Consider the following 26030-nt stretch of genomic DNA (forward strand, 5'->3'; position numbering starts at 1 on the left):
GAGCTGCTATCTCTCTGCTCAGAGCCTCAATCTTCTCCTTCATCACCTGACTCTTCTGTTCCTCTTCCTCCCTCAGTGCAGCCATTCTGGCCTCCTCTTCCTCCTCTAGAAACTGGTGAAGCTTCTTAAACTGCTCCTTAATCTGCCTCTTTGTGTTTTGGGCCTGGACCTTGATGTGTTCTGCTGTTTGATCCCAGTCTCGTTGAACTTTATTAAAGAGCTTCAGTTTCTCTTTTAAGGGTTTCAGGGATTTCTGGAGTTCCTCCCCAAGATCTTGTGCAGCTTCATCGATGGGTCTGAATGTGTGGTTGGTGTGTTTTTTAGAGTCTCTGCAGACAAGACACACTGGCTGCTGATGATCCAGACAGAAGAGTTTGAGTTTCTCAGAGTGCAGACTGCAGAGAGCCTCAGACCCTGATGAAGCTCTTTCCAGTAAGAAGGCCTCACACAGGTTCTTCAATGGTTGATTACAAGGTGGGTCAATGTTTGAAGATATTCCTCTACAAATTGGACACTCTGGGTCTTGTTTCTCTGTCCACCAGCTGTGCAGACAGGCTTTACAGAAGTTGTGGCTACATGACAGGAGGACAGGATGTTTGAAGATGTCATGGCAGACAGGACAGCACAGATCCTCCTCTGAACAAGACGCCATTTTCCTCTGTGAGTAAAACGAAACTCTCGACAGGCAGACAGCTCAAATAGCTCAGTGTGGTGAGGCTCCACTCCTTGAATCCCGTTTTTATTAAAACTGCATTCAGTGTGTGCAGTCAGTAACTGGTTGAAGTGGCAGTATTCCAGTATTCTTGTATTCCCTCCTATAGTTGTCCTCCCTCGGTGTTTGTCCCACAGTGAACCTGACCTTCTGTGTGTGTCAGTGTGTGTTTCCACAATGAAGAAGACGTTCGAAGTCTGTTTCCTCTGTTATATATGACATCATTAGATTATTAATAGTGAAGCATCAGTGTTAGAGCAGCATGTTACTGTTGTAGCTGTTGGAGGTGGAGCTAGTTTCAACTACTTTATATACAGTTAGCTAGTTTAGTCCAGTCTGAAGAGTAACTAAAGTTGTCAAACAAATGTAGTGGAGTAGAAAGTACAATATTTCCCTCTGAAATATAGTGGAGTGGAAGAATAAAGTAGCATCAAATGGAAATACTCAAGTAAAGTACAAGTACCTCAAAATTGAACTTAAGTATAGTACTTGAGTAAATGTACTTAGTTACTTTCCTCCACACATTACATCTAATAATAAAGGGTGATTGTCATTTTCCTTAAGACCTTTAAAAAGTGAAATAATAGCTGAGGAGACAGCATCAAAGACAACTGAGAAATCCTTTGGAGAAACAGGAATTCCATAGTGTTGAATAAATTCAACATAATTATAGAGTTGACCACGGTGGTTGAATAACTGACTTAACAATAAATATTATTACTAAACCACTGCTAAGAAAATAGATACATTTTTATACAGAATATATCTATTGTTCCAGATAAAACTCCTGTGAGGAGTGAAGTTATGCTTGTAAATTAAACACCATGCCAGAAGCACCATGAGGCCTCCTCTCCAGGGCATTCCCCCAAATCATCATCAAATATCTGAAACTCTTATATAATCTATGGATACTCCCAATTTGCACAAATCCATCCACTGAATTAACATTTTTAAAAATCTATCCAATCAGGGACCCCTGTGTGTTCATTTGCACCATTACTTGCTATAGTGTAGATGTCAAGAGAGCATCCATGAACTGATGGACTGTACTGTGCAGCACCTTGTGGGTTCAGATGGAGGCCTGTTTTTCAAACCTTTTTCAACTTGAATCACTCACATTTGCCAATGATTTTTTACAAAGATTAGGAGTATTGGGCAACATATTTTCAATACTTTACAAATATGATGTGATTTTGTTAAGTTTTTGAAGCTCACCTCTACTACTTCAGTGTTCTGGCCTATTCAACAAAACCCTGACTTCTCTAAATTGTCTTCATAAAGTTCACTTACATGGCAACCTCTGAGCCTGAAGCAGTTCTAAGATTTGTTTTGCAAAGGATCACAACTAAACTTCTGAGTTTTGTTCATTTGCTAATTAGACAAGAAGACAAGAAGTTACAGTTTGAGTTAACTAAATTAGAGGATAAAGTGAGGACTTCCACCTTAAAAATATTTTTTGTCCAATTGTTCTTTTGCCACCTTGTCAAACATCTGGGAAAATGATCAAGGCATGGATTTAGATGAAGATACATTGGCATGTGTATGCAGTGGAATACATTTCTCATTTACCAGTGATAGAATCAAAGAGGATCACTTTTAATTTATTCATACATTGCATTTATGCACCTTTATTGGCAGTGTGAAGATAGTATTTGGAAAACTATGCTGTACTATGTACTGTATGATTATTCCAAGTTCTCAGTTTGTAATAATGTGAGTAAAAAGGAGTGAACAAGAGGCTCCTGCATTCCACAGCTCACATACTCAGTAACTACATTGTAATTACACTGCACATAAGGAGTTAAGAAGGGTTGTTTTTACAGCTCACATACTCTGTATCCACACTGCAGCTGCAGTGAAAAACAGGGTTACAGCCTGCATACCCTGGTTTACACTGATGTGTCCCCTAATGTGCTGTCACTAAAAGGCAACAGCTATTACCTCAGCTGGAGTCACTCATATATTAACAAAAAGGGTTGAAACACAGAGAACTGACATGTCATTTGTGAATGGTGAATAGGTTGCCATGATATCAGTTACAATATACAAAAATAACAACATCTGCATAATTCCTACAGGACTCCTTCACAGCTGAAACATATTTTCTATTCTGTACATTGTGCAGTAAACCTCAAAAAACTTTTTTTTTGTATTCAGCTCCTTTATTGTTTGTGATATATGATATTACAGCAGTGGTTCCCAAACTTTTTTTTGAACATGTCACCCCATTAAAGAACATTTTTTTCTCATGGCATCCGATTCAACCAACCTCCAACATAACACGCATGTACAGTGCATTCAGAAAGTATTCAGACCCCTTCACTTTTTTGACAATTGGTTATGTTGCAGCCTTCTGCTAAAATCATTTAAATTCATTTTTTTCCTCATCAATCTACACTCAATACCCCATAATGAAAAAGTGAAGACAGAATTTTAGAAGTTTTTGCAAATTTATTAAAAAGGAAAAACTGAAATATCACATTGACATAAGTATTCAGACCCTGTACTCAGTAATTAGTTGAAGCACCTTTGGCAGTGGTTAGAGCTTTGCACACCTGAATTTGGGGATTTTCTGCCACTCAAGGACATTCACATAGTTGTCCCTAAGCCACTCCTTCATTGTCTTGGCTGTTTGCTTAGGGTCATTGTCCTGTTGGAAGGTGAACTGTCAGCCTAGTCTGAGGTCCTGAAATAAGAATTATTCATTATTACCATAACCTACTGATATTGTAAATGTTGCCCTTTTGCACCTTGTATACACACTGTAGACAAGTATCACTATTCATTTCAGGACATGAGGAGATTTTCATCATCAGGCTCAAAAGTTTGACTTATATCTTATGATTTGATGTACAGTAGTATATCCAATAATTCTGTAGTATCTTATGACTTTGACATTGTACAACTTTTACTTAGTAAGTAAAAAGTTTGATAAAGTATTATAACTTTGACTTAAAAAGTAAAAAAAATAAAAAAATATTAATTAGTAAATTTTTCACTTTACTTTTAGTGTGTTAAATTTTTGACAGAATCTCATAACTTTGGCTTTAAAAGTCATGGCTTAGGATCTCAGTATCTCATCATTTTGACATCAAATCTTATAAGTTTGACTTGGTGAGTAAAACGTTTTACAAAGACTTTCATAACTTTGAGTTAAGAAGTCAAACATGTCGGTGTTTCATAATGTTGTCTAACTCTCATAATGACTCATTCATATCATTTTGACTAAAGAGTAGTAAGATTTATACATAAAGTGGATTCAAGGGAGCATGTAACAGACATAATAACATTTATTGATCTGGTTGAGTTACAGACATTATTAGTTTTTTACAGGGCAAAAAACAGTAGAAAACTTACAGAAGTTACTTGTATTTAGCTCTGAGGACGAGGACCATAGAAGGATATTTAAGTGTCAGCATCAGTGTGCACAGACTACTTTACAGCAGATGTGTATTTCAGTTAAAAAGACTTCATCAATGTTATCATCATCATCATCATCTCTACCTTTATTGTTCCACTGTCACAGAGACCTTCACTGGTAATATCTTCAGAGGATGTGTATCTGGAGTACAAATGTATGGAAACAGCTTTTCAGTGAAAGTGTGTGTGAAGGTGTGTATGTGTGTGTTGGTGTCAGGATCAGAGAATGACAGTTTTCCTTTGTCCCAGTCCAGATGCATTCTGATCCTCTGAGGTTTTATTCTTAATGAGAGATCAATAACTTCATCAAATGGGGAGAATGCTGTGTATTCATCATTACAAAACCCTATTCTCCATAATCCAGAGCGTACATCTTCCTTCCTCTGGACGGACACTTCTAACACACCCAGATCCCACCATGTGTCCTCTCCAACGTCAACATCCCAGCTGTTAGTCCCTGAGTTGAAGCCCTCAGAGGTCAGGACAGACCAGGGGTCGGGAAATCTCTCTGGATTATCAGGAAGCTGCTGTTCATCTCCAAATCTCACACTGGTCAGATCTTCAGACAGGATGAGTTTTGAACCAGCAGTGTTTGGGTCCAGAATCACAGGAGTGTAGGAGACCATCTCTTTCATCTTGTTCCAGATGTTGAAGGTCAGGTTGCCCAGGTGTTTGGTCACATCTATCAGGGCTCCTGAGATCAGCTGTGGATCATCCAGCAGGAGGTGCTGCTGGACTCTTTCCACTGCAGCCTTGTAGTTGTGCAGGAAGGAGACGTCTGCAACTCTCAGCTCCTCCTCTGTGACTGTGACTGTGTGTGAAAGAGCTGCTATCTCTCTGCTCAGAGCCTCAATCTTCTCCTTCATCATCTGACTCTTCTGCTCCTCTTCCTCCCTCAGTGCAGCCATCCTGGCCTCCTCTTCCTCTTCTAGAAACTGGTGAAGCTTCTTAAACTGCTCCTTAATCTGCCTCTTTGTGTTTTGGGCCTGGACCTTGATGTGTTCTGCTGTTTGATCCCAGTCTCGTTGAACTTTATTAAAAAGCTTCAGTTTCTCTTTTAAGGGTTTCAGGGATTTCTTGAGTTCCTCCCCAAGATCTTGTGCAGCTTCATCGATGGGTCTGAATGTGTGGTTGGTGTGTTTTTTAGAGTCTCTGCAGACAAGACACACTGGCTGCTGATGATCCAGACAGAAGAGTTTGAGTTTCTCAGAGTGCAGACTGCAGAGAGCCTCAGACCCTGATGAAGCTCTTTCCAGTAAGAAGGCCTCACACAGGTTCTTTAACACCAAGTTACAAGGTGGTTCAAACTTTGAAGATCTCTTGCAGACTGGACACTCCTGACTTTGTTTCTCTGTCCACCAGCTGTGCAGACAGGCTTTACAGAAGCTGTGGCTACATGACAGGAGGACAGGATGTTTGAAGATGTCATGGCAGACAGGACAGCACAGATCCTCCTCTGAACAAGAAGCCATTTTCCTCTGTGAGTAAAACGAAACTCTCGACAGGCAGACAGCTCAAACAGCTCAGCGTGGTGAGGCTCCACTCCTTGAATCCCGTTTTTATTAAAACTGCATTCAGTGTGTGCAGTCAGTAACTGGTTGAAGTGGCAGTATTCCAGTATTCCAGTATTCCTTCATGTAGTTGTCCTCCCTCGGTGGAAGTCACTGTGTTTGTCCCACAGTGAACCTGACCTTCTGTGTGTGTCAGTGTGTGTTTCCACAGGAAGACAGTCTGTTTCCTGGTTTGTCTTTGATGACTCGCATACAAGGTGGAGCTTTGTTGGGTTGTATCTGGGTTTCAAGTCTAACACAGACAGTGTTATTAAAGCCTTAAAGAAAGAGCATTAATACAGTGTGATAAAGCAACACTGTCTTTGTATAAATGGAGGAATGTTGAGTTCCTCAACAGATAAATGAAATCATCCTCACCTGAAGTTTCAGGTGGTTTAACCTATTTATGACAAATAATACACTTTACATTTCTCTGAAGCGTTTTCCAAAGTAAACATGTATTGTTAGATTGTTTTTATTTTCATGCAGGCAACTGCTGATTTTATTTCATTTCAGATCCAGAAAAAGAATCTATTTTTAAGTCTTAATACAATAAAACTTTGCTGTTCACATGAATGCTTTTTATGAGTGACAAACTGGTAATTACGTTAACTGTGATATGACTTGAACGCAGCATGACAAAGCTGCATGCAGGTACTGTAGTGAAACTCTTCCTGCTGGTGTGTTCAGGGATGCTCAGACATTCAAGATTTAAGTCGAGTCTGTCAGATTTTGTGTATTATTTGTGTTGTGGATTTGACTTTCCACTACTCAGCTTGTCAGTGCAATGCCTTCAACAGACACCTGTCAGTTCAGGGACACGAATGAATAAATGATCATTATACATTTTAACAGCTTTTTTGTTTGTACATTCAGATATAGAAGAAGTGTATTGTTTGATACAGACAGTCAGCTCTGAAATGTTTGGCTTTTTGTTTAAGAACTTTGATCTGTGAATATAAAACTTGGTCAAAATAGTAAGCAAATTAATCAAATAGAGCTATGAACAGAGATTCCTGTCATATTCAGTGAATCCAAACAATACATTTTTTCAAAGTAATGTAAAATGAGGCTAGATATGATCAGCAATAAACTGTGACAATTTACTCCACAGTTGTTTTGTATGCGGGCAAGATTCAAAATAAATGTACCCGTGTTTCTCTGAGCTTTATTAAAGAGCTTCAGTTTCTCTTTTAAGGGTTTCATGGATTTCTTGAGTTCCTCCCCAAGATCTTGTGCAGCTTCATCGATGGGTCTGAATGTGTGGTTGGTGTGTTTTTTAGAGTCTCTGCAGACGAGACACACTGGCTGCTGATGATCCAGACAGAAGAGTTTGAGTTTCTCAGAGTGCAGACTGCAGAGAGCCTCAGACCCTGATGAAGCTCTTCCCAGTAAGAAGGCCTCACACAGGTTCTTCAATGGTTGATTACAAGGTGGGTCAATGTTTGAAGATATTCCTCTACAAATTGGACACTCTGGGTCTTGTTTCTCTGTCCACCAGCTGTGCAGACAGGCTTTACAGAAGCTGTGGCTACATGACAGGAGGACAGGATGTTTGAAGATGTCATGGCAGACAGGACAGCACAGATCCTCCTCTGAACAAGACGCCATTTTCCTCTGTGAGTAAAACAAAAAACACAAGAGGCAGATGACTCAAACAGGCCAGTCTGTTGAGGTCGTACTCCCTCCTCTGGAATATTTTTTGTAAGTTACTAATATTTCTAAAAGTACATACATTGTGTGAAGTCAGTGACTGGTTGAAGTGACAGTATTCCAGTATTCCTCTTGTTGCTGTTCTCCCTCAGTGAAAGTTGTTGCATTTGACTCAGTGAATCCTGTCTTCAGTCTTTTGGTGTGTAAGTGTGTCTGCTCAGGAAGAAAAAGCTTTCTCATCTGTCTGTTGGGTCATACTCAGGGTGGAGCTTTGTCACAGGCAACACATTCAGGTTATGAGACAGTTGTTGCTTCTCCACAGTGTGGTGTGGAGGGCTCCCTGTAGCTGGTGATGTCCTGCAGGCAATTCCACACTGACACAGGTTCTGTGGGTGGAGACCTGTTTTTTCACATTTCCCTCTAGTTTCTCGTATCTATTCTAATCTCCTCTGTCAGTGTGTCTCTTACCTGGTTGTATAGGGTTATGGTCCCACTTCTGTATGTTACCTGAGTTTAGCTGTAAACCCTTACTTACTGTTATCAGTAAACAACACTCAGATTAAGGGCCTCGGTATGCTTCAAACAGACTGCTTGTCAGATTGTCAGCAGTGTCTGAACCCCCCATTCACTTGTCCTATATTGGAGTTAAAAATGGGGGAAGGGGAGCAGCATCTGACAATTTCTGTAACTTTATAAAACGAGCAATCCAACATGCATGCCTTTGTCAAGCAACATTTGGCCAAGTGTGTAACTGAAAGGATTTGAACTTTTAAGGGTCACACAAATTCTGTCACATTTCTTTACAAATAAGTACAGTTCTGTACAAAAGTTTTAGGCACTTAAAGTAAAGTGAGGAAGCTTTCAAAATTAATGCCAGAAATGGTTTTTATTCATCAATTAACTTCCTCCTTCCTCCTTGGTACACCTGCACACAGTTTTTCGGGCACTTGGCAGGTTGGTTGTTCCTGCATCTGGGAGAAGTTACCACAGTTCTTCTGTGGATTTAGGTGTCCCAGCTGCTTCTGTCTCTTCATGTTAATCCCAGACTGACTCCATGATGTTGAGATCAGGGCTCTGTGGGGGCCAAACCATCTGTTGCAGGACTCCTTGTTCTTCTTGTTGCTGAAGATAGTTCTTTATGACTCTGGCTGGATGTTTGGGCTCATTGTGCTGCAGAATAAATTTGGGACCAATCAAACGTCTCCCTGATAGTACTGCATTATGGATAAGAATCTAAACATCTGAAGAACCTAAAACTTGGTACAGTACTGTACGTACTGTGTTGTGCTTTCTCATCTCACAGGAAAACCTGAGTCCCGGGCCGAACCTTCGCGGTCCTTCACAGTCCTGATGGCATCCCCCTTTCCCTCTCTCTTTCTCTCTCTCAACCCAACCGGTCAAAGCAGATGGCCGCCCACCAAGAGCCGGGGTCTGCTTGAGGTTTCTACCCGTTAAAGGGGAGTTTTTCCTTACCGCTGTCGCCAAGTGCTTGCTCATGGGGGAATTGTTGGGTCTCTGTAAATTAAAGAGTACGGTCTTGACCTGCTCTATGTGAAAAGTGCCTTGAGATGACTTCTGTTGTGATATGGCGCTATATAAATAAAGATTGATTGATTGATTGATTGATTGATACGTACAGGAAACTGAATGCCTTTAAGAAGTGACTGTTCGATAGTATGTGCCTTTACCCTCAGTTGAATGATTCATTGCATCAAGACAACAAAGGTATACCAAAGACACATGAGAAACCAGACATCGAATACACAGTGGAATCCACCCATGAGGAGACTATGACAGTGAGCTTTTTGCCTCGCCTTATAATGCCGCCATCTATAACAGGTTAAACACTTTTGCTGTTAGTCGTTGGAGGACTCATTGTATGACCTAGTTTCCATGAACCCTTCATTTCCAACATGACATCAAGGACTGCTGTGCATTGGATCTGAGTCTGCCACGTTAGCACACTAATTCCACATTTACCACGAGCAACTCTGGAATGAGGCCAGGACAGAGGTGGGGAAGTCTGTATGGTTGGTTAACTCTGGATGGGGCTCTGATGTGGCAATTTTCACATTAGGCTTTATTCAGGTGTTAGAGTTATCAACTATTAAAGACGCTTATACCCGCTTTGCAAGTTCAGCTCCCTTATTTTGACTGTGGTCTACATTTGGTCTACAGGTAAACTACTTCCCAAATTTAGCCAGCACATCAACATACCTACATACCTACTACTACCTGACAGGACAGCTACAAACAGAGCAGGGAAGGGATTTGCAGCATGCCATACTGCTGCTCCCTGCAAACAAACAGGTCAGCCAACTGTCAATCAATGCCTAGACGGCAGACATCAAAGCTACTTTAAGTCTTCCAAGCTTATTCATTTATTTATTTTTATGTGTTTTGGGGCATTTTTTGCCTTTAACAGAGAGCTGATAGTGGAGAAGCAGACAGGAAGTAAGGAGAGAGAGAGAGAGGGGCATTACATGCAACAAGGGTCCCAAGCCAGAGTTGAACCAGGGATGTTGTGGTTATATGGAATACAATATAAGCATTCAGCTACGAGGGTGCTCCAATTAACAGAGCAATATTTTCCAAAATGACCACCAGCACATTTATTAGAGGGCCTGAAATTAGCGATTGAGACCCTAATGACTCGTTGAAAAAAAAAGATTGATTTATTATTTCTAGAGAGAAGTTGACACTTTTCGAATGGGAGTCAGTTGGAGCATCTATGCCAGTGACATTGCTTTTCAAGGGATTTCCACATTGGCTTCATCCTGAAATCATGGTAGTTGCTGCTTGGCTGCGGACCCTCACTGTCATGGGCAGATGATGAAATTTACATCATGTGGATGTAGAAAGCATGAATTGGCCTTAAGTATGAATGCCCCCAGGGCTTCATGATGAGCCCTCTATTGTACTGTTTACTCACGACTGTGTTGCAATGCACAGCTTAAAATGCCACCGGCAAATTTATAGACAACACATCCATCCTCGGCCTCACCACAGATGACATAAGTGAGCTTACAGGTAGGAGGTTGAAGTGGTGAATTCTTGTCATGACACCAATCTCTGCCTCAACATCAATAAAACTAACAAGAGAATAAGGGAGCAGAGGAGGGTCCATGAGGGCGACCATGCTGTCACACGTTGACTGAAGTGACATTGAAAGGGCCAGCAGTTTCAAGGTCCTGCATGTGCACATCACTGAGGACCTAAACTGGACTGTTTACACAAACGTGGTGGTTCAAACTTCCTTCCAACTGCATTTCATTTTCAGGAGACATGAAGAGTTTGGCATGGACCTGGTGATCCTCACAAACGTCTGAAAAGTTGCATCACCTTCCTTATTCTTTATGGCAGACAGTACCAGGGTCCAGAGTATCAGAGCACAATCCTTAAAGACTTAAAGACCGTTTCCACCTCCAGGCCATCAGGCTTCTTAACCCCTTGAACTCATTTAGCACTAGTCTGACATTGAACACTTTTATGCTGTTAAGTGCTTTTATGCTGCTCATACTTGACCCCACACTTGACAAACTCTGGCTCAGTGTGTCCATGAACATTTATGTCAGTTTGCCAGCAGTATCTTAATTCAGCACCTTTATGTTGTCATGACTTTTAGGGATAATTTAACTCTTAAAATATAAAGCAAGTCTAGCATCTTTATCCAAATGCACTAATATACGAGGTATTCAACAGAAAATGCAGATAGAAAACATTACATCTACAGATTGTTTTAATCCTTGAGGGTGACTTAGAGTATTATTATTTACTGAAGCTAGCTTCTTTTTTTGTCTCCTTGTTGCTCCAGAGAAGTGCCTGTTGATGCTGCAGTCAGTAAACAGGGCTGTAACCATCAAGCCTTCTACACACATGCCTGCACCAGTGTCGCATGTGCTTTAAAGGAGGTGACCACAACTTAGACTGAACCACTGTTTCATACATGGCTGCAACCAAGGATTATTTTCATTACTGATGCATGTTATTACTGATTCAGCATGCTGTCTAACCTTTTTGGCACTTTGTTGATTGTTGTACTTCTTTCTTGTTGCTTATATTATTTCTCATGCACTTGTCTACTTCCTGTTGTTTCTTACTTTATATATTTTTTTAAAAAAGGGAAAAAAACTTTCTCATTGTACTTGTACCTGGTCAGCTACTTGAGAGTTTGTACCAGGGCTCTTTTGGAGTCACTGTCCTCAAACACTTGATTGTCTTGCCTCACTTCTAAGTTGCTTTGGATCAAAGCGTTTGCCAAATGACAAAATGTACAAATGTAAATGATCAGAAAATGTCAAAAAAAGAAAAATGTCCATGGCAAGTGATGTCAGTAAATTGTTTATTTGCTGCAGATATCAGAGTTGTGCTTTGTGTGACCCACGAATGTCCAAGACTTCACCTTGATTCACTTTTTTGCATCCCTTGTGTTTGATCCTGATGGAAAGCAGCTGTGAGAGGTCCAATGAAACTGACTTCTGCTGCTCAGAGTGGAAAATACTTCACTTTACACTGACAGTATTCACAGCCATTTGACATGATGCTGCCTGTCAGAGGGAACAACTCATGAGTCAGGACCTTTCTGCCTTTCAGTCAGTGAGGTGAACTTATGTGTGTCATCCTACATAAAGGCAGTTGAGCAGAGAACATGAAGCTGTGTTCAGCTGGACCTTCACAGTTTGGCTCGGTGTGTGTTTGTGTTCAGATCCTCCTCCTGTCCGGTGCTTTGGGAGCTGAGGAAGGTGTGGTCCTGATTCAAGTAGGTGGTGATGAACTCTGGGAAATCTCTCTTCAGGACCACCTCCAGGAACATGTCCGCTGCTGTGTGTAGCCTCTGTTTAGCCCTGAAGGAGACAGAGAGACGCTGCACATCTGAGCCGCAGTCCAGATACAACAGAACATTCCTTGCATGGAAAAAGCAACTATTTTCATTTGTCTTTCAGTGATGGAAACAATCATGGAAACTCATTTACAACAAGGGAAAATAGGTGAAAAGTTTAAAATGATTTAAAAAAAAGCCTTGGTAAGAAGGACATGATCAAAATGATGAGATACTAAATAAAAAATACGATTTACTGTGTCATAAGTATGACTTATTATGAATGAAAGTAAAAATATACTTATATCCTATCATTTTGACTTAGCATGAATGTTTTCCATATGAACACCCTGGGCGGCTGATATTAACATTCTTCTTAGCTGTATTTACAATACATCAATAAGCTGCAACCATTTCAGGTGGCTCCATAGAATGTGTGTTCTCTCGTGGCAACAAAAACCATTTTCAATCAAGCTTTACAAGTTGATCACAGCAACGTCTCATCAGTATCTCACACACTATTAAAAGTTCTATGTATTCTGTGATCAGAGGCTTTGTGTTGTTCTGTCCTTCTATGAGTGTAGTTTTCAGTATAAATGCTTAAATTCTTTGTAGTTAATTTACTTTTTTCTGTCACAACTAGAAAGCAATTTGCTGTTTCTGATCCTAAATCATTTTCCAGAGAACTTCATATGTAGTGACCAGATGTCCATGAAATCTGTGTGATGTTCATGGTCCAGAGAGTATAAAAAGACTATTGTTCCTATTAATCCTATTCGCTGAAATTTCCACACAATGGAGGGGATACACATGTCCTGATTGCTCAGCAGGTTGTTCCGAAAGGTGTCATTATGAAGAGTCTGCTTACCTAACAGAGTGCCAGAGAGCGCTGAGCTCCATCATGACCTCCTTAGTGAGGTCAGTCACCAGCTGCCTGCTCACCACCCTGCTGTCGTCCTCCAACTGAGTCTGATGACGGATCCACTGCCACACCTGAGACACACATGCACACAAACTTTTTCTCCCCCTTAATATTTACATTCAATAATAATAAAAGTAGATTTTTGCATTTGACAAACATGGATTTACAACACAAGCTCCATTCATGGTAAAATACACCACAAACCAGTTCTCAAAGAGGATGAATTTGTCTATGAACACAAACAGAATTGATAATCTTCTCTCTTATGAAGGCAGAGAAAATATCACTGTTGCCTGTAATGAAAAATGAATGAGCTCACAGCTCTTTTTTACTATCACCAAAGATGTTGTATTTCCTGTCTCTGTTTGTCTGTCTGCTAGTTAGCAGGATGTTACCAGGTTTCAAATTACATTTGGCAGAAATTAAGGCCATGGACCAAAAAACAAGTGAAAAGATTTTAGTGTACATTGAACCACCTACTGGTCATTTTTAATCATCTCATGATCCTTAAACTGGATTCCTTGATTAAAGAACATCTGTATGTTTGGGCCTTATACATTTCTGTCCAGACAGATTTCTCACTGTTTTTTTGATGATATGCCATTCTTAAATTCAAATTTCTTGTAGGTGTGGCTTATTTGATATAAACTGCAATATCTCTTGAACACATTCTAAATTTGCAGACACATTTTGATGACATGCACATATAAACTCTGAGCAATGTATCATAACTTTTGAGCATTTAGATAGAATCCAACATGGTAAATTCAACTGGTGATACCTCAGTGACATGAAATGACTGACATGTTTTCAGACAGGATTTTGTTCATCATGACTTCACCATGTGTATTTTGATATATGTCTTGATTCAGAGGCAGCTTGAAACGTTTTAAACATTTTCCAGTATTAAAGTCCCCCCAAAAATGTGTTTTGGTTATTATTACTTCACTGTGATGTTGTTTTCTTCTCTGTGCAGAATGATGTATGTGCAGAGTTGGTTTTCACATTTGTCTGCTGACGGAGGAAAGTTTCTCTGTGTTCACCTTAAATCTCAGTTTAACATGTGTTCCTACAAGCATGATTTGGCACCTATCATGGTCCAGTATATGGAAACTTGAGGGACTGAGAATGGACTTTACAGTGAAGTAGGAGACATCTTGTATATATTTGCTTGATTGCTTTGATCAGCCTGATTCAGCTAGAACCTATGTATAAATGTATAAGTTATTCCTCTGTGGTGGACACACTTGATGAGTGCTGAAGTTGGATCATTTAATCCTAAACTCACCTGTGATCTGGAAATCTCTGCAGTGGCTGAATCTTCCACCTGGCCTCTGTAGAAAAAGTGACCTTTACCTAAGAAACAGAGTGTGGTTTTAACAGTCAGTCTGCACAATAAGACTCATTGAATATATGAATGAATGTACTTACCTGATAGCCAAGCATTAATAAAGAGGACACCGACTGCAATGTTATACTTCAAACCATAAAGGGTGACTCCTCCCTAAGGAAAATCAAAATATATGAAATTATACTTAATCATTAGAGACTAATACAGAACACCCTGTACTTTTACCCAGGTCAGTATTATATTTTCATCCCATCATGCTCTGTGATATGTATGACAATGTTGAGATGAGATCTCAACCTAACTGAACACCTTGTAGGAGATTATGGTTTTAGACAGTGCTCTCCATCAGCATCATCAAAACACCAGATGAAGACATATGTTTTGGAGGAATTAAGTTCATCCCTCCAGTAGAGTTCTACACACTTGGAGACCTGAAGCTGAGGCGGACCAACACCAAGCTAAGACACTTTGTGGTGCCTTTTCCTTTCATTTGTCAATCATTTGTATCTTCTTAGTACATTTTCATTCCCTCCTAATAACATCTGCACAAAGTAAAACAGCACTATCTTCCTGTACGGTGCTATAACGCAATACAGTGTCTTTGCCTTTTGCAGTGTGGAGGCTGGAGGAGTCTGTTTGCACATGAATGAACTCACAACCAATTGCACAAATATCTCCAATTTATATATCTAGTAAGTGCTGCAGCTTTGGTGTATTTGGTATATTCTGCAGTTCTGTTATGAGACTACTAAGTGACTGACCGCAGGCATGGACAGCAGGTCATCAGGGGTCACAGTGACATCATTTCGAAGCTGGTGGAGCTGGTTATCACCATCAGTGTGGAGCTGAAAGAGCTGCAACAGGGAAAAGATTATTATCACTAAAAGAAAAGATCAGAAATTCTTCTTCTTATAATTATTATTTATTATTATGTTATTGACCATTCTGTATTTCTAGGAAACAGTATATAGATCATGATCTGTTAGGACTTACTTTCTGCATGGGCTCAATCAAGTTCAGGTCATACACCATGAAACCATCCACACCTGCCTTGATCTCCAGCAACTTCAGTCTAAAAAGAGGAGAAACAGAGCAGCATTGTTAGGATAACATTTGTCAACTCAGCACAAAATTCAGATGTCACCAATGTAAATATAGTGTATATTAGTTAAATATTAAAAATAAATATTAAGAGACATCCCAGGGTGCTTTCACATCTAACCTGTTTGGTTTGGTTCAAAACAAACTCTGGTGTATTTTGTGTTTAGCTCAAACAATTACATTGACCACTTGAAAAACAGGTTCTCAGTCTTCCATGTGGACTTTGGTGCTGTTTATTTGTGGTGTAAAAACAAAGCAGATCAACCACAGGATTTTTGTGATAGTAGATGCAATTATATATATATATATATATATATATATATATATATATATATATATATATATATATATATATATATATATATATATATATATATATGTGTGTTGTATGTGTGTGTGTGTGTGTGTATGTGTGTGTGTGTGTGTGTGTGTGTGTAAGTACCAGTCAAAAGTTTGGACACCTTCCTGTGCTCTTGAAAGAGAAAAACAGCAAAACTGTCCAATGAACCATTGGACGTCAGTCCATGTGACTTTATCTTTGCACTTCTTGGTTCAGTCAGAGTAAATAGGAACTGGACCAGAGCTAAAAGGCAATAATGTCCAGACCAAATGAACTACTGAACTACAGGTGTGAGAGTGGCCTCCAAAACCACTGGCCAGAGCACCGTCAAGTTCCACCAACATCCTTCTGACGCAACTGATGGTGATTTTGGTCAACTTGTTTCTTGACCAACATTGACAAAAATTCTCAAACACTAAAAACCACATTTTCATGACATTTGTTGTGAACATTCATTGTCTCCAGAGGATAAATCCTAATGCTTTTGTTCATTTCCTGACCTTTCTACTAGTGCCACCATCAGACCACACTATCCAAAATGTACACAAGAAACATCAAAATCTAGAGGGCAGTTAACCATGTAAAATACTGAGCACATTTATACTCCCCAGAGGATGAACCCTTTCATTTGGGATACTACAAAATAGAACCTCTAGTGCCACCCGCAGGACAAAAGATTATATTATCTAAATGGCAGACTGCCATCAAATTCACAGAGCTCATTCATGCTCCCAGGAGGACGGACTCCTTTGGTTTTAATGACCCCGTGGCTTATTCTCTAGCACCACCCTCAGGACATTCTTTATGTTTTTTGTCACACTACCTGTAAAACTCCAGGCATCAGTAAGTTTAGATTTTGTGCCCTGCACTACTGTTGGACTCAGTGTAATGAGTAAATGCCTGAATGTGTGCCAACAGTGATGCTCTTGCCTGGTGACAGTAGCCAACACTGTCCTGTAGGGGTCACTGTTTGGGTCCTGAGGCAGCAGCAGGGCAGCCATGCCTCCTGTGGCCAGCGCTCCCCGCTGATGACATGTCTGAACCAACAGGTCCATGTAACTGCGCAGAAAACGCTTCTCCATGTTGACATATTTACTGCGGTCAGGCAGCAAGAAGGCACGTCGGTGACCTGGACCAGAAACACATGATGTCTTGTTAGGAGATTTCCCTTTTCACCATAATTGTGTAGAGTTAGCCTGTAAAAAGTTACTAACCTATATAACAATAAAAATACTCCATCATACTCATTACATGAACCCTAAATCTGATGACAGGAGCAGCTACAAACCAAGATTTTTGGCTCACCAAACTTATTGACAAAGGAGGCTGAATAATCCCAGATGCCACAGTTGAGTCCTGCTGAATGGTCTCGCAGCTCATAGAGAATCTCCTCCATCTCAAACGCTGCTAATACATTTTCAATTAGCACCGTTGCCTTGATGCTGCCCAGAGGAAGGCCCAGCTAGACACACACAGACACACTTATTCACATTGAATACATACAAAGGGCAAAAAAAATGAAATAAAATTGAAACCAAAGTCAACAATTTAGATTATTTGTAAGACATTAATAAATGAAATGACAAATGGCTATGTTAAAAATGGACAGTGAAACTGACAAACCTGCACTGATAAACAGAACTGCTTAAAGCTGAGGTGTAAACATTGAAAACATATGGAATAAAACAAGAAGAACATCTGACTTTCTCTGCTGCATATAATGCAGAGGTGTGGCTGCAGATGTGTTGGATGGGTCTGCGGTTCACCTGATGAGCACCAGGGGGAGTCTGTGTGCTAAACGCATGCTGTGAATAATATCAGCTACAGCAGGAGTGCTTCCAAATGATCAGCACCGTGTCTGTATGTTAATGGTAAATCCCACAATAGCTGCGTTACTGAAAGGCATGGAAGACGGTTTCACATATCAGACTTTTTCGATTTTTCTCTCAATTTCTCTCTTCACTTTCTGTTCATATTTAACATAATTTGAACTGTCCTCACCACTAGAAGGACCCTGTTTGCTGCAGTGATGTAACAAAACTGTAGCTGTAATGTATAATTTTGAGGCATTAGTACTTCTACTTTAAATTTTAGAGGGAAATATCTTTATTTTACAGTCTACAATTTTTTATTTGAGCTTCTGCAGTGACTAGTTACTGTATTTTGCAGATTAGGATTTTAAAACATGATCATCTCATAAAATATGATACATTTTTACAGATTAAACTGCACAAAGAGGAAAGGACCTTTACATCCCATTTACACCAACACATGTTAATACAGGTGTAAATGCACTGAAAGCGCATTGTGATATGAATACAGTCAGATCAGCTAGACCGCATTTAGAGGTGGTAAATCGAAAAGTCACTGATTCCCCTGACCTTGGACATGCCATGTCTATTGATATAATATTGAGATCTGATCACATTTTAATACCAGGTGTAAATGCAAAGACCCATAGATCGTATTATCATTATCCAGATAATGTCTCCAGGTACAGATTACATGTTAATACCAAGTGTAAATGAGATTTATATGTGTTGGAACACATGTGCAGACCTTCTGTTGTGTCCAGACAAATATGTTGTTCCATAATCTGGCCTCCATAAAGCTCTCCACCTGGAAAACAGGGAGAAAAAGTAGAGCTTCACGCTGTCCATATTCATATTACACAAATTGTGTGTGTGTGTGTGTGTGTTACTTTTGACAGGTAGAAAAAGGGTCCACTCTTGTTTTCAAACAGTGTCTTTCCACAGTGAAACATGAGGAGTCCAAAGTCAAACAGAGGACCAGGAGCCTCCTTCCCCTCCACCTGACAAACAGCCACAGAAAATCAGAGAATGTGTATTTTTTATGCATGATTTTTTTTATTATTCATATACAAATGTAGCCTATAACATGTTATAAATAATGACAAACAATGACCATTACAAGGTACCAGAGCAGAAATTGATATATGAAAACTGATTATTTTGTCTGGCCAACAGAAAAAATGCAAATGAGCAAAGTAGCAAATTCTCCGATGTGAGCAGGTGGAACTGGTAATTCTCTGTTCACTATGTGACTAATGTAAACAGTCCCCTCAAATGATGCAAGGATTTATCAGGCCAGTCAACAAGGGATGGATCTGGCCCGGCGCCATGAGGAGTCTTAAGGGGACTTAGACCCTTCAGTTGTATTTTTTGCTCCCTCTGTTTAAGTGTTGTGTGTTTATGGGAAAAAAAGTATACACAACAAAATTATTGGCCAAGATACATGTAACTATTGCTTAGCCGTTGTTTCAAAACCATGGACAGTGATGTTTGTTGTGTTTAGGGGGTGTGTGCGCCGCACGCGACATGATAAAAGAATAAAAATTGCCCCCTTGCAATTTTTAACAGCCCTGTCAGTCCTGGATGGATCTTCTCTCTAAATTTCAAATTTTCAACCCCTTCCACCCTCAGAAAACATTTTGGAACCCAAAAGAGGGTTTCCAATCAAAATTTGATTTTGTTATTTTACACCATAAAAGTTTGAATGTTGTTTCAAAGCTTTCTCCACACTGGCAAGAATAAAATTCTGGGGGTGTAATGTTGAAGCCTTCATTAATTTATAATTTTGTTGGCCTAAAATTTGCAAAATTTAAATATATTTTGTATGAGAACACTAGAATCACCAAATAAAATAAGATGGGTAGTGACACTGGGAGGTGCTAAAGTCCAATTTTTAAATCGTACATGTGAGGCTTTAAATCCCAGAACACATAAATAAAATAATCATTAGATTCAAAGCAGGCCAGTGATGCAGGATATCTTCTGAGACATGTTAGGCTCCATTCAACCACTTCAGTAGACAGATCTGGATCCAAACCTGCTCTTAATAAATAAATTCAACTGAGTGAGGTAGAGAAAACGCTATCCTACCATCATGTTGTGCTCCACCATGTTCCAGGCACGGGGACGAAGCATCAGCACTGGAGCCTGAGATATGTGTGGAACATCTGTTAATACATGAACAGAGGTGGGTGAATGATCGAGGTGCGTTTGCTCGGCTCCAAGTCTGGAATATTCACACATGTGCATCCACACAAACGTTGCTGTCCATGTAACAGCATGAGCATCAATGTAAAGCAAACCACTTACTGGGGAACTGGTTGTACACCGCCTTAAAAACATTATGAATGCCTTTGATCTGGTTGTAGTATGTAGGACAGTTCCCATCATCGAAGTCAACCTGCAAAAAAACAAAAAACAAAAAAACCTTTACAACTGAGTCTACAGAGGCATGGTAGAAAACTCAAGACAGTAGTATGATTTTATGTTTGAGAAAGTGTAGTGTTCTGATTGGTATGTTTTCCTTTTGATATTGTTTTTTGGCTCCTTAAACATTAAAAAAAATAATGAATGCATTTTAAAATATTTTCAACATCTTAAAGCTGTGATCACATAGGACACAAGTTTGTCCTGCTCCAACATGAGGTTTTAGCATCACTGCTAACAGTGATAGCTCATGTACTATTGGTACCGTATGTACCAGTGATGGAAAACTGGAGCTATTTTTCACAATTAGATTTTTATACTTAAATCCCCCCTCTGGTCAAAAATGTTTTGCTTCTTGTTCCTTCAGTTGGATGTTTGAGTTTCACTGTGCAGAATCATGTATGTGCAGAGTTTGACACTAGAAGGCTGTTTACACATTCATCTGCTCCAAGTGGTAACTAAGAACTCACCGTGTAGTGACGAGCCTGATTTATGACATCACAACTAGTTTTGAGCCAATCGTGGTCCAGTGCAGATAGGTCAGTGCACATACAGTACCAGTCAAAAGTTTGGACACACCTTTATTTTTACTATTTTCTACATTGTAGAACAATACTGGAGACATCAAAACTATGAAACAACACATATGGAACTATGTAGTAAACAAAAAAGTGTTGAACAAAAGAAAATATGTTTCATATTTTAGATTCCTCAAAGTAGCCACTGTTTGCTTTGATGACAGATTTGCAGACTATTTGCAACATCTCAACCAGCTTCATGAGATCATCACCTGGATGCTTTTCAATGAACAGCTGTGCCTTGTCAAGAGTTAATTGTACTTAATTGGTGGAATTTCTTGCCTTCTTAATGTGGTAGAGACGATCAGTTGTGTTGTGCTGAGGTAGTGTTGGTATTCAGCAAATAGCTCTATTCCACTACTGTAGTAATCCATATTATAGCAAGAACTGCTCAGCTAAGTAAAGAGAAACGACAGTCCATCATTACTTTAAGACCTGAAGGTCAGTCAATCCAGAAAAGTTCAAGAACTTTGAAAGTTACTTTAAGTGCAGCAACAAAAACCATCAAACGCTATGATGAGACTGTTTGTCATGAGGACTGCCCCAGGAAAGGAAGACCAAGAGTTCCCTCTGCTGCACAGGAGAAGTTCATTAGTTACCAGCCTCAGATATCACCAATTAACGGCACCTTGGATTAGAACCCTAATCAGTATTTCCCAGAGTTCAAATACCAGACACATCTCAACATCAGCTGTTTGGAGGAGACTGTATGAATCAGGCCTTGATGGTCTTGTGGAATTGCTGCAAAGACACCACTACTGAGGGAGAGAGGAGGACAGTGATAGAGTGCTGCACTTTGCACACTATGGGCAATAGTGTGCAAAGCTGTCATCAAGGCAAACAGTGCTTCCTTTGAGGAATCTAAAATATGAAACATATTTTCGTTTGTTTAACACGTTTTTGTTTTCTACATAATTCCATATGTGTTATTTCATAGTTTCGATATCTTCAGTGTAGAAAATAGTAAAAATAAAGAAAAACCCTTGAATAAGTAGGAGTGTCCAAACTTTTGACTGGTACTGTGCACTGAGAAAGGACTTCACAGTTAACTAGGAGATGTCTTGTATCCAGCAGTTTAACTTTTGAAATGAAAAATATTTAAATTGTCATAGATTCTGGATGTTTAACAAGGGAGCGGGAGGAGATCTAATTTTAAGGATTTTAATGAGATAATAGAACTTTTCTGTGAAAAAACCATGCCAGACACAAATTATTATTCCAATCAGAGGATTTTTATAGATCTTAAAACATTTCTTGATGGGATCTTTATTAAAAAAAGAAAGAAAGAAAAAAAATGGCTCAGTACTTTCCCACTTGTCATTGTCATTGTATTTCTCAGCAAGTGTCTCTGGTTGCAGGACAGTTTATAGGGGAGTGAATTATTATTATCTTGTGGTATCATTATGTTATCCCTAACCCTAACCCTACGTTATGTAGTGTTTTGTGTGAGCAGTTAACCTTAAAATGACCTTAATTGAAGTGTGGTCAGGTAACTTACTGCATGCAAGTGTAAATGATTCCTCCATTAGCTTTTATATTAAGGCATTTCAGAACCAAATAGTGCAGCATGTTATATACAGATCTTGTTGGTCTCGCATGGTCACTGGTAAATGATATAAGTGGTACCTGTATGCCTTGTGCTGGTGACTGGAGAGCTTTAATGAAGCGCTGGGTATCACAGGGAGCCAGATCCCCAATATCCACATGTCTCCTCTGGAGCTTCGGGGGGACGGGGAGCACCCTCCAGGTTGGATCTCTCCTGATATGGGTAGTGTTTTCCTGGAAGCTTGGCAGGTCACCTGAAAGGTCCAAGTGGGCCTTTCTGGACACTCGCAACCGCAGGACCTGAGGAGAAAACAGTAGGTCAGATTCCGAAACCTGAATTCATCAAACAAAAAGAACTTTTTCAGCTGTCCTACCTGATCCACCTCCTCATCAAATGTGGAGATCAGCTCATGGAGGAAGAGGAGGGAGTCAGTGGTGAAAAGTGTCTCATACTCTGCTTCCAGGCCTGAGGGAGGGGGGGACAACTCCATGCTGACTGGACCCTGAGGGCAAAAGTTTGTATCAACATATTAGAGTCTGAATAATAATAAAGTAAGTTTTACAAGATCTATCTTCACAATCACAAAAAGGTACTAATTCTAGGGGGCCCATAGATGGCGATATCAAAAATTCCAAAGGAATCATTTTATCACCTCTGTTCATACATACAGACTCACTGTGAACTTCAACATACTAGTGCTGGATGCTAAGAGTCAAAACTCAGCAGTCCAACTGGAAGATGCCAACTTTCAAAAGTTGCAGATCCTTTGATTTGTACTGTACTGTAACAGATACTTTTCCAATTAAAGCTCTTGTTTAAATTCTACATAAAGATCACACACTGGCATACTATAGGAAAATGTTGTCCTGCTCAAACACAAGGGAAAGATGTTAGCATCACTGCTAACAGTGACAGCTTTTATGTACCTGTGTCTTCTGCAGCATGGATGTGACAACCATTAGCACTCATTTTCAATTCCCCCGGAAAAAAAGTACATGGGAGCAACTCCTGGGAGCCTTTTTTTGCTCCCAGGAGTTGAATAAGAAAAACAATGCATGTGAACAGATAGCTTAGGAAAGGGAGATAGGGTGTGGGGTGGGTGGCAGGGTGGATAAAACTTCCTAACTAATACCATGCCACTATTGTTGTTCTTTGATCAAAGCAGCTGAAGATTTACCCTTGATCAGCAATTTACTTTGACCACTTTCACAGGAAATTCCCAAGTCTCAAAGCAACGTAGCCTATGAAAAAACAATTCAATGAAACGAATGAAACTAAAGTTCAAAGTCCATCATGCAACACAGTGTTATGCCTCCTCACATTGCACATGTTTCTTCATATCAGCCATAATGCTGTATTTTCTACAGTTCATAATGTCTATTTAGCTGCAAAATAAAGTAATACAGGGATACTCACAGACATGCTGATGGCAGGTCCCTGTTCACCCAACAGATGTGGACTTTGGTTATGAATTTACTTTGGTCACTGTTTGAACAGGAAGATGTTTGTTTGTATGTAGGGTTTAAAGTCCTACATGTGATTCTGTACATTGCCATTTGATGCTATTTAAACACTGTATGCCCCACATCAGGAATTTGATAAAACTGCTAGTGATTTGAGAAATATTTGTGATTTTATTCTATTGGAAATTACTACATTTAATTGGAAATGACCTGAAAATGTCAAACTTGGATCCACCAGTCCTCAGATTGCTATTTCCATTTGGACTCTTGTTGTCTGATATGATCTTAATTTCTGCCAGATCTTTTTTTTTTTTTTTTTGCATTGTTCCCAGTTACAAATTGATGTCTGTTGATATCTAAATTGCTGTTTGGCAGTTCGGTAGGTTGAAGACATGGGAGTATCCCACAAAGAAAATAGCAAAGAGTAAGAAAAAAATAATATTGTAAGAGATTTTGCTCTGAGATCCTAAGCTGGGCCCCAAATTTGGGAACACTTTGAGTGTTCCAACAAAAAGTTGACTACTACCAGGGGAAACTCATTTCAGATTTTGATGGCATAATGTCTTGGTTGAGTTTGATTTCAATCTCCAATAGTGATCATCAGAGCTGTAGAGTTGAGACTTCACTTGTACTTGGTCCAAAAGACAAAAAAACAAATAATTAGTAGGCTATTCTTGAGTTTTTTTTTTATCAGCTTGAATTTTGACAATGACAATAAATGTTTAGTTAGACACACTGTGTACAAATCAAAGACACTTGTAAATAAATGTTTCTTTGCCTTCATCTTTATCTCCTACACTTCCTTCCTTTATCTTTATTCTAACCACCTAGCTACAGCATGACCTACACCAAATTGCCATTTGTGTTTTGTGACGCTTTCCATATTTACATTAGCATTCATTTGAAGTTGTATTTTTGAGGATGTATGTTAGCTCCTTTTATATCTGTTTTGGTCTCCACCAACTTCTGAGAAAAATATCTGTCTCCTTAGCTGCTCAATTCTTTACAATGTTCACCAGCTAGCTGCTGACTGTGTCTGTCTGCTGTTTGATGCTGAGTGGTAGTGTACAGTGGGTTTATCTGAGCTTTTTAGCTTAAAACGAATAAACACTAACGAGAATGTTGAGACTGAACCTAAACAGTGCTCTTTCAGTTGTTCCTCTTGTTAATACTGGCCCTGCAGAGGACCTTCCTAATGCAATCCTAATGTAAGAAATGGAGGACAAAATCCTCCTTTCCAGTTAAGTTAAGCCCGGTGCATGTTTTTTTTTTTTTTTTTTTGCGCCAGGCGCCACAAACACATGCACATCTGCAAAATTGCAGCCAGCACACAGATCTAGCATCTGCCTCTCAAAATTGATGCAGCTTGTGGCTACGCTGACTGTGTGTGGTTCTTTGTTAGAGATTGGCTTGTTGGTATGTAGTACCAACATATATATGTAAAGATGACAAGAGGAGGAAAGTACAGAACACCACACATGCAGTAGGATTGGTATTGGGGCTGAATAATGTTTTAAACAACTCCCCCGGGCTAGCCAAACTAATTTGGAAGAGAAAATAAGTCTAAAGTTGTTGCCCAAACATTCATCACAGTTTACCGAAGGTTTATTAAGACAACTTTATACTGTGTTCCAGGTTGGCACCCCATCATTTCCAATAAGGATTGCCAATTAGGTGCATATTTGCCAAAAAGGTTTTTCAGACTTCCTTGAGCTTCCATATGATTGTGCCCATAAATCATGTGCACTTAAGTCCAGATTGCTTCCTGTTGGCTCCTCACACACATAATAGCATGGAAATAATTAACTAACTAGGCTCAAATTCTCATGATAAAATGTAATTTCAGGTGTATATGGTTTTAAACTCAAAGTACAGGGAAATTTAATTGAAGATCTTACTGTTGCTTCTTTCTTTAATATTTTTTTCTACAGTCTGTATATGAGTTAGGAAAAAAAATTTCGAAAAGGAAACTGGATATCGGTCCTATAGATGCTACAGATCAGGTTTTCAAGCTGGTAGAGACTAATGAGTTACAAGTAAACAAAATCATCAGCTCCTTACAAAGCTCCGGCAGTAGAGATGCTTTCCAATTTGACACCATGTTTATCAAATCACACAAAGATATTTTAACTCCCCCTATTGCTCATTTAATTAACTTGTCTTTTAAACACAGCTCCTTTCCTGATGACTGGAAATGTGCAATTGTCACGCCTATTTTTAAATCTGCAATTACAGTTAAACTCACAGCAAAGGGGAACCATTGAATCCTTATCCATCTCTCCCTGCTTTGCCAAGTGTTGGAGTGAGCGTATCCTGCAGACATGCAGTGTCCCACTT

The 26030-nt window shown here is 39.5% G+C and overlaps 2 protein-coding genes across 2 annotated transcripts; both read right to left on the bottom strand.

Annotated features, from left to right (window-relative positions):
* Positions 1 to 3761: 3761 nt before the first annotated feature.
* Positions 3762 to 6798, bottom strand: LOC137188934 (nuclear factor 7, ovary-like). Its single transcript, XM_067598524.1, has one exon. It carries the CDS (start codon positions 5602 to 5604, stop codon positions 4219 to 4221), a length of 1386 nt encoding a protein of 461 aa, XP_067454625.1. The 5' UTR covers positions 5605 to 6798; the 3' UTR covers positions 3762 to 4218.
* Positions 6799 to 11663: 4865 nt separating this feature from the next.
* Positions 11664 to 23952, bottom strand: ugl (ureidoglycolate lyase). The gene is made up of 15 exons (XM_067598525.1): positions 23647 to 23952; positions 22604 to 22732; positions 22311 to 22529; positions 19990 to 20080; positions 19771 to 19847; positions 18570 to 18680; positions 18428 to 18487; positions 17174 to 17330; positions 16799 to 16997; positions 15421 to 15499; positions 15189 to 15281; positions 14508 to 14580; positions 14365 to 14432; positions 13023 to 13147; positions 11664 to 12179 (listed from the first exon to the last, which is right to left on the bottom strand). Exons 1-15 carry the CDS (start codon positions 23650 to 23652, stop codon positions 12008 to 12010), a joined length of 1659 nt encoding a protein of 552 aa, XP_067454626.1. The 5' UTR covers positions 23653 to 23952; the 3' UTR covers positions 11664 to 12007.
* Positions 23953 to 26030: the final 2078 nt, after the last annotated feature.

The sequence above is a fragment of the Thunnus thynnus genome, chromosome 9 (genome assembly GCF_963924715.1).
Source record: "Thunnus thynnus chromosome 9, fThuThy2.1, whole genome shotgun sequence".
NCBI classification, from domain to species: domain Eukaryota; kingdom Metazoa; phylum Chordata; class Actinopteri; order Scombriformes; family Scombridae; genus Thunnus; species Thunnus thynnus.

Coding starts and splice junctions, on each gene's coding strand:
- LOC137188934 (XM_067598524.1), bottom strand. CDS start 5,604: ATGGCTTCTTGTTCAGAGGAGGATCTGTGCTGTCCTGTCTGCCATGAC.
- ugl (XM_067598525.1), bottom strand. Junction 15,500..16,798: donor GTGTTGGCTACTGTCACCAG/GCAAGAGCATCA, acceptor TCCTCTTTTTAG/ACTGAAGTTGCTGGAGATCA. Junction 12,180..13,022: donor GCTCTCTGGCACTCTGTTAG/GTAAGCAGACTC, acceptor TGTCTCCTTCAG/GGCTAAACAGAGGCTACACA.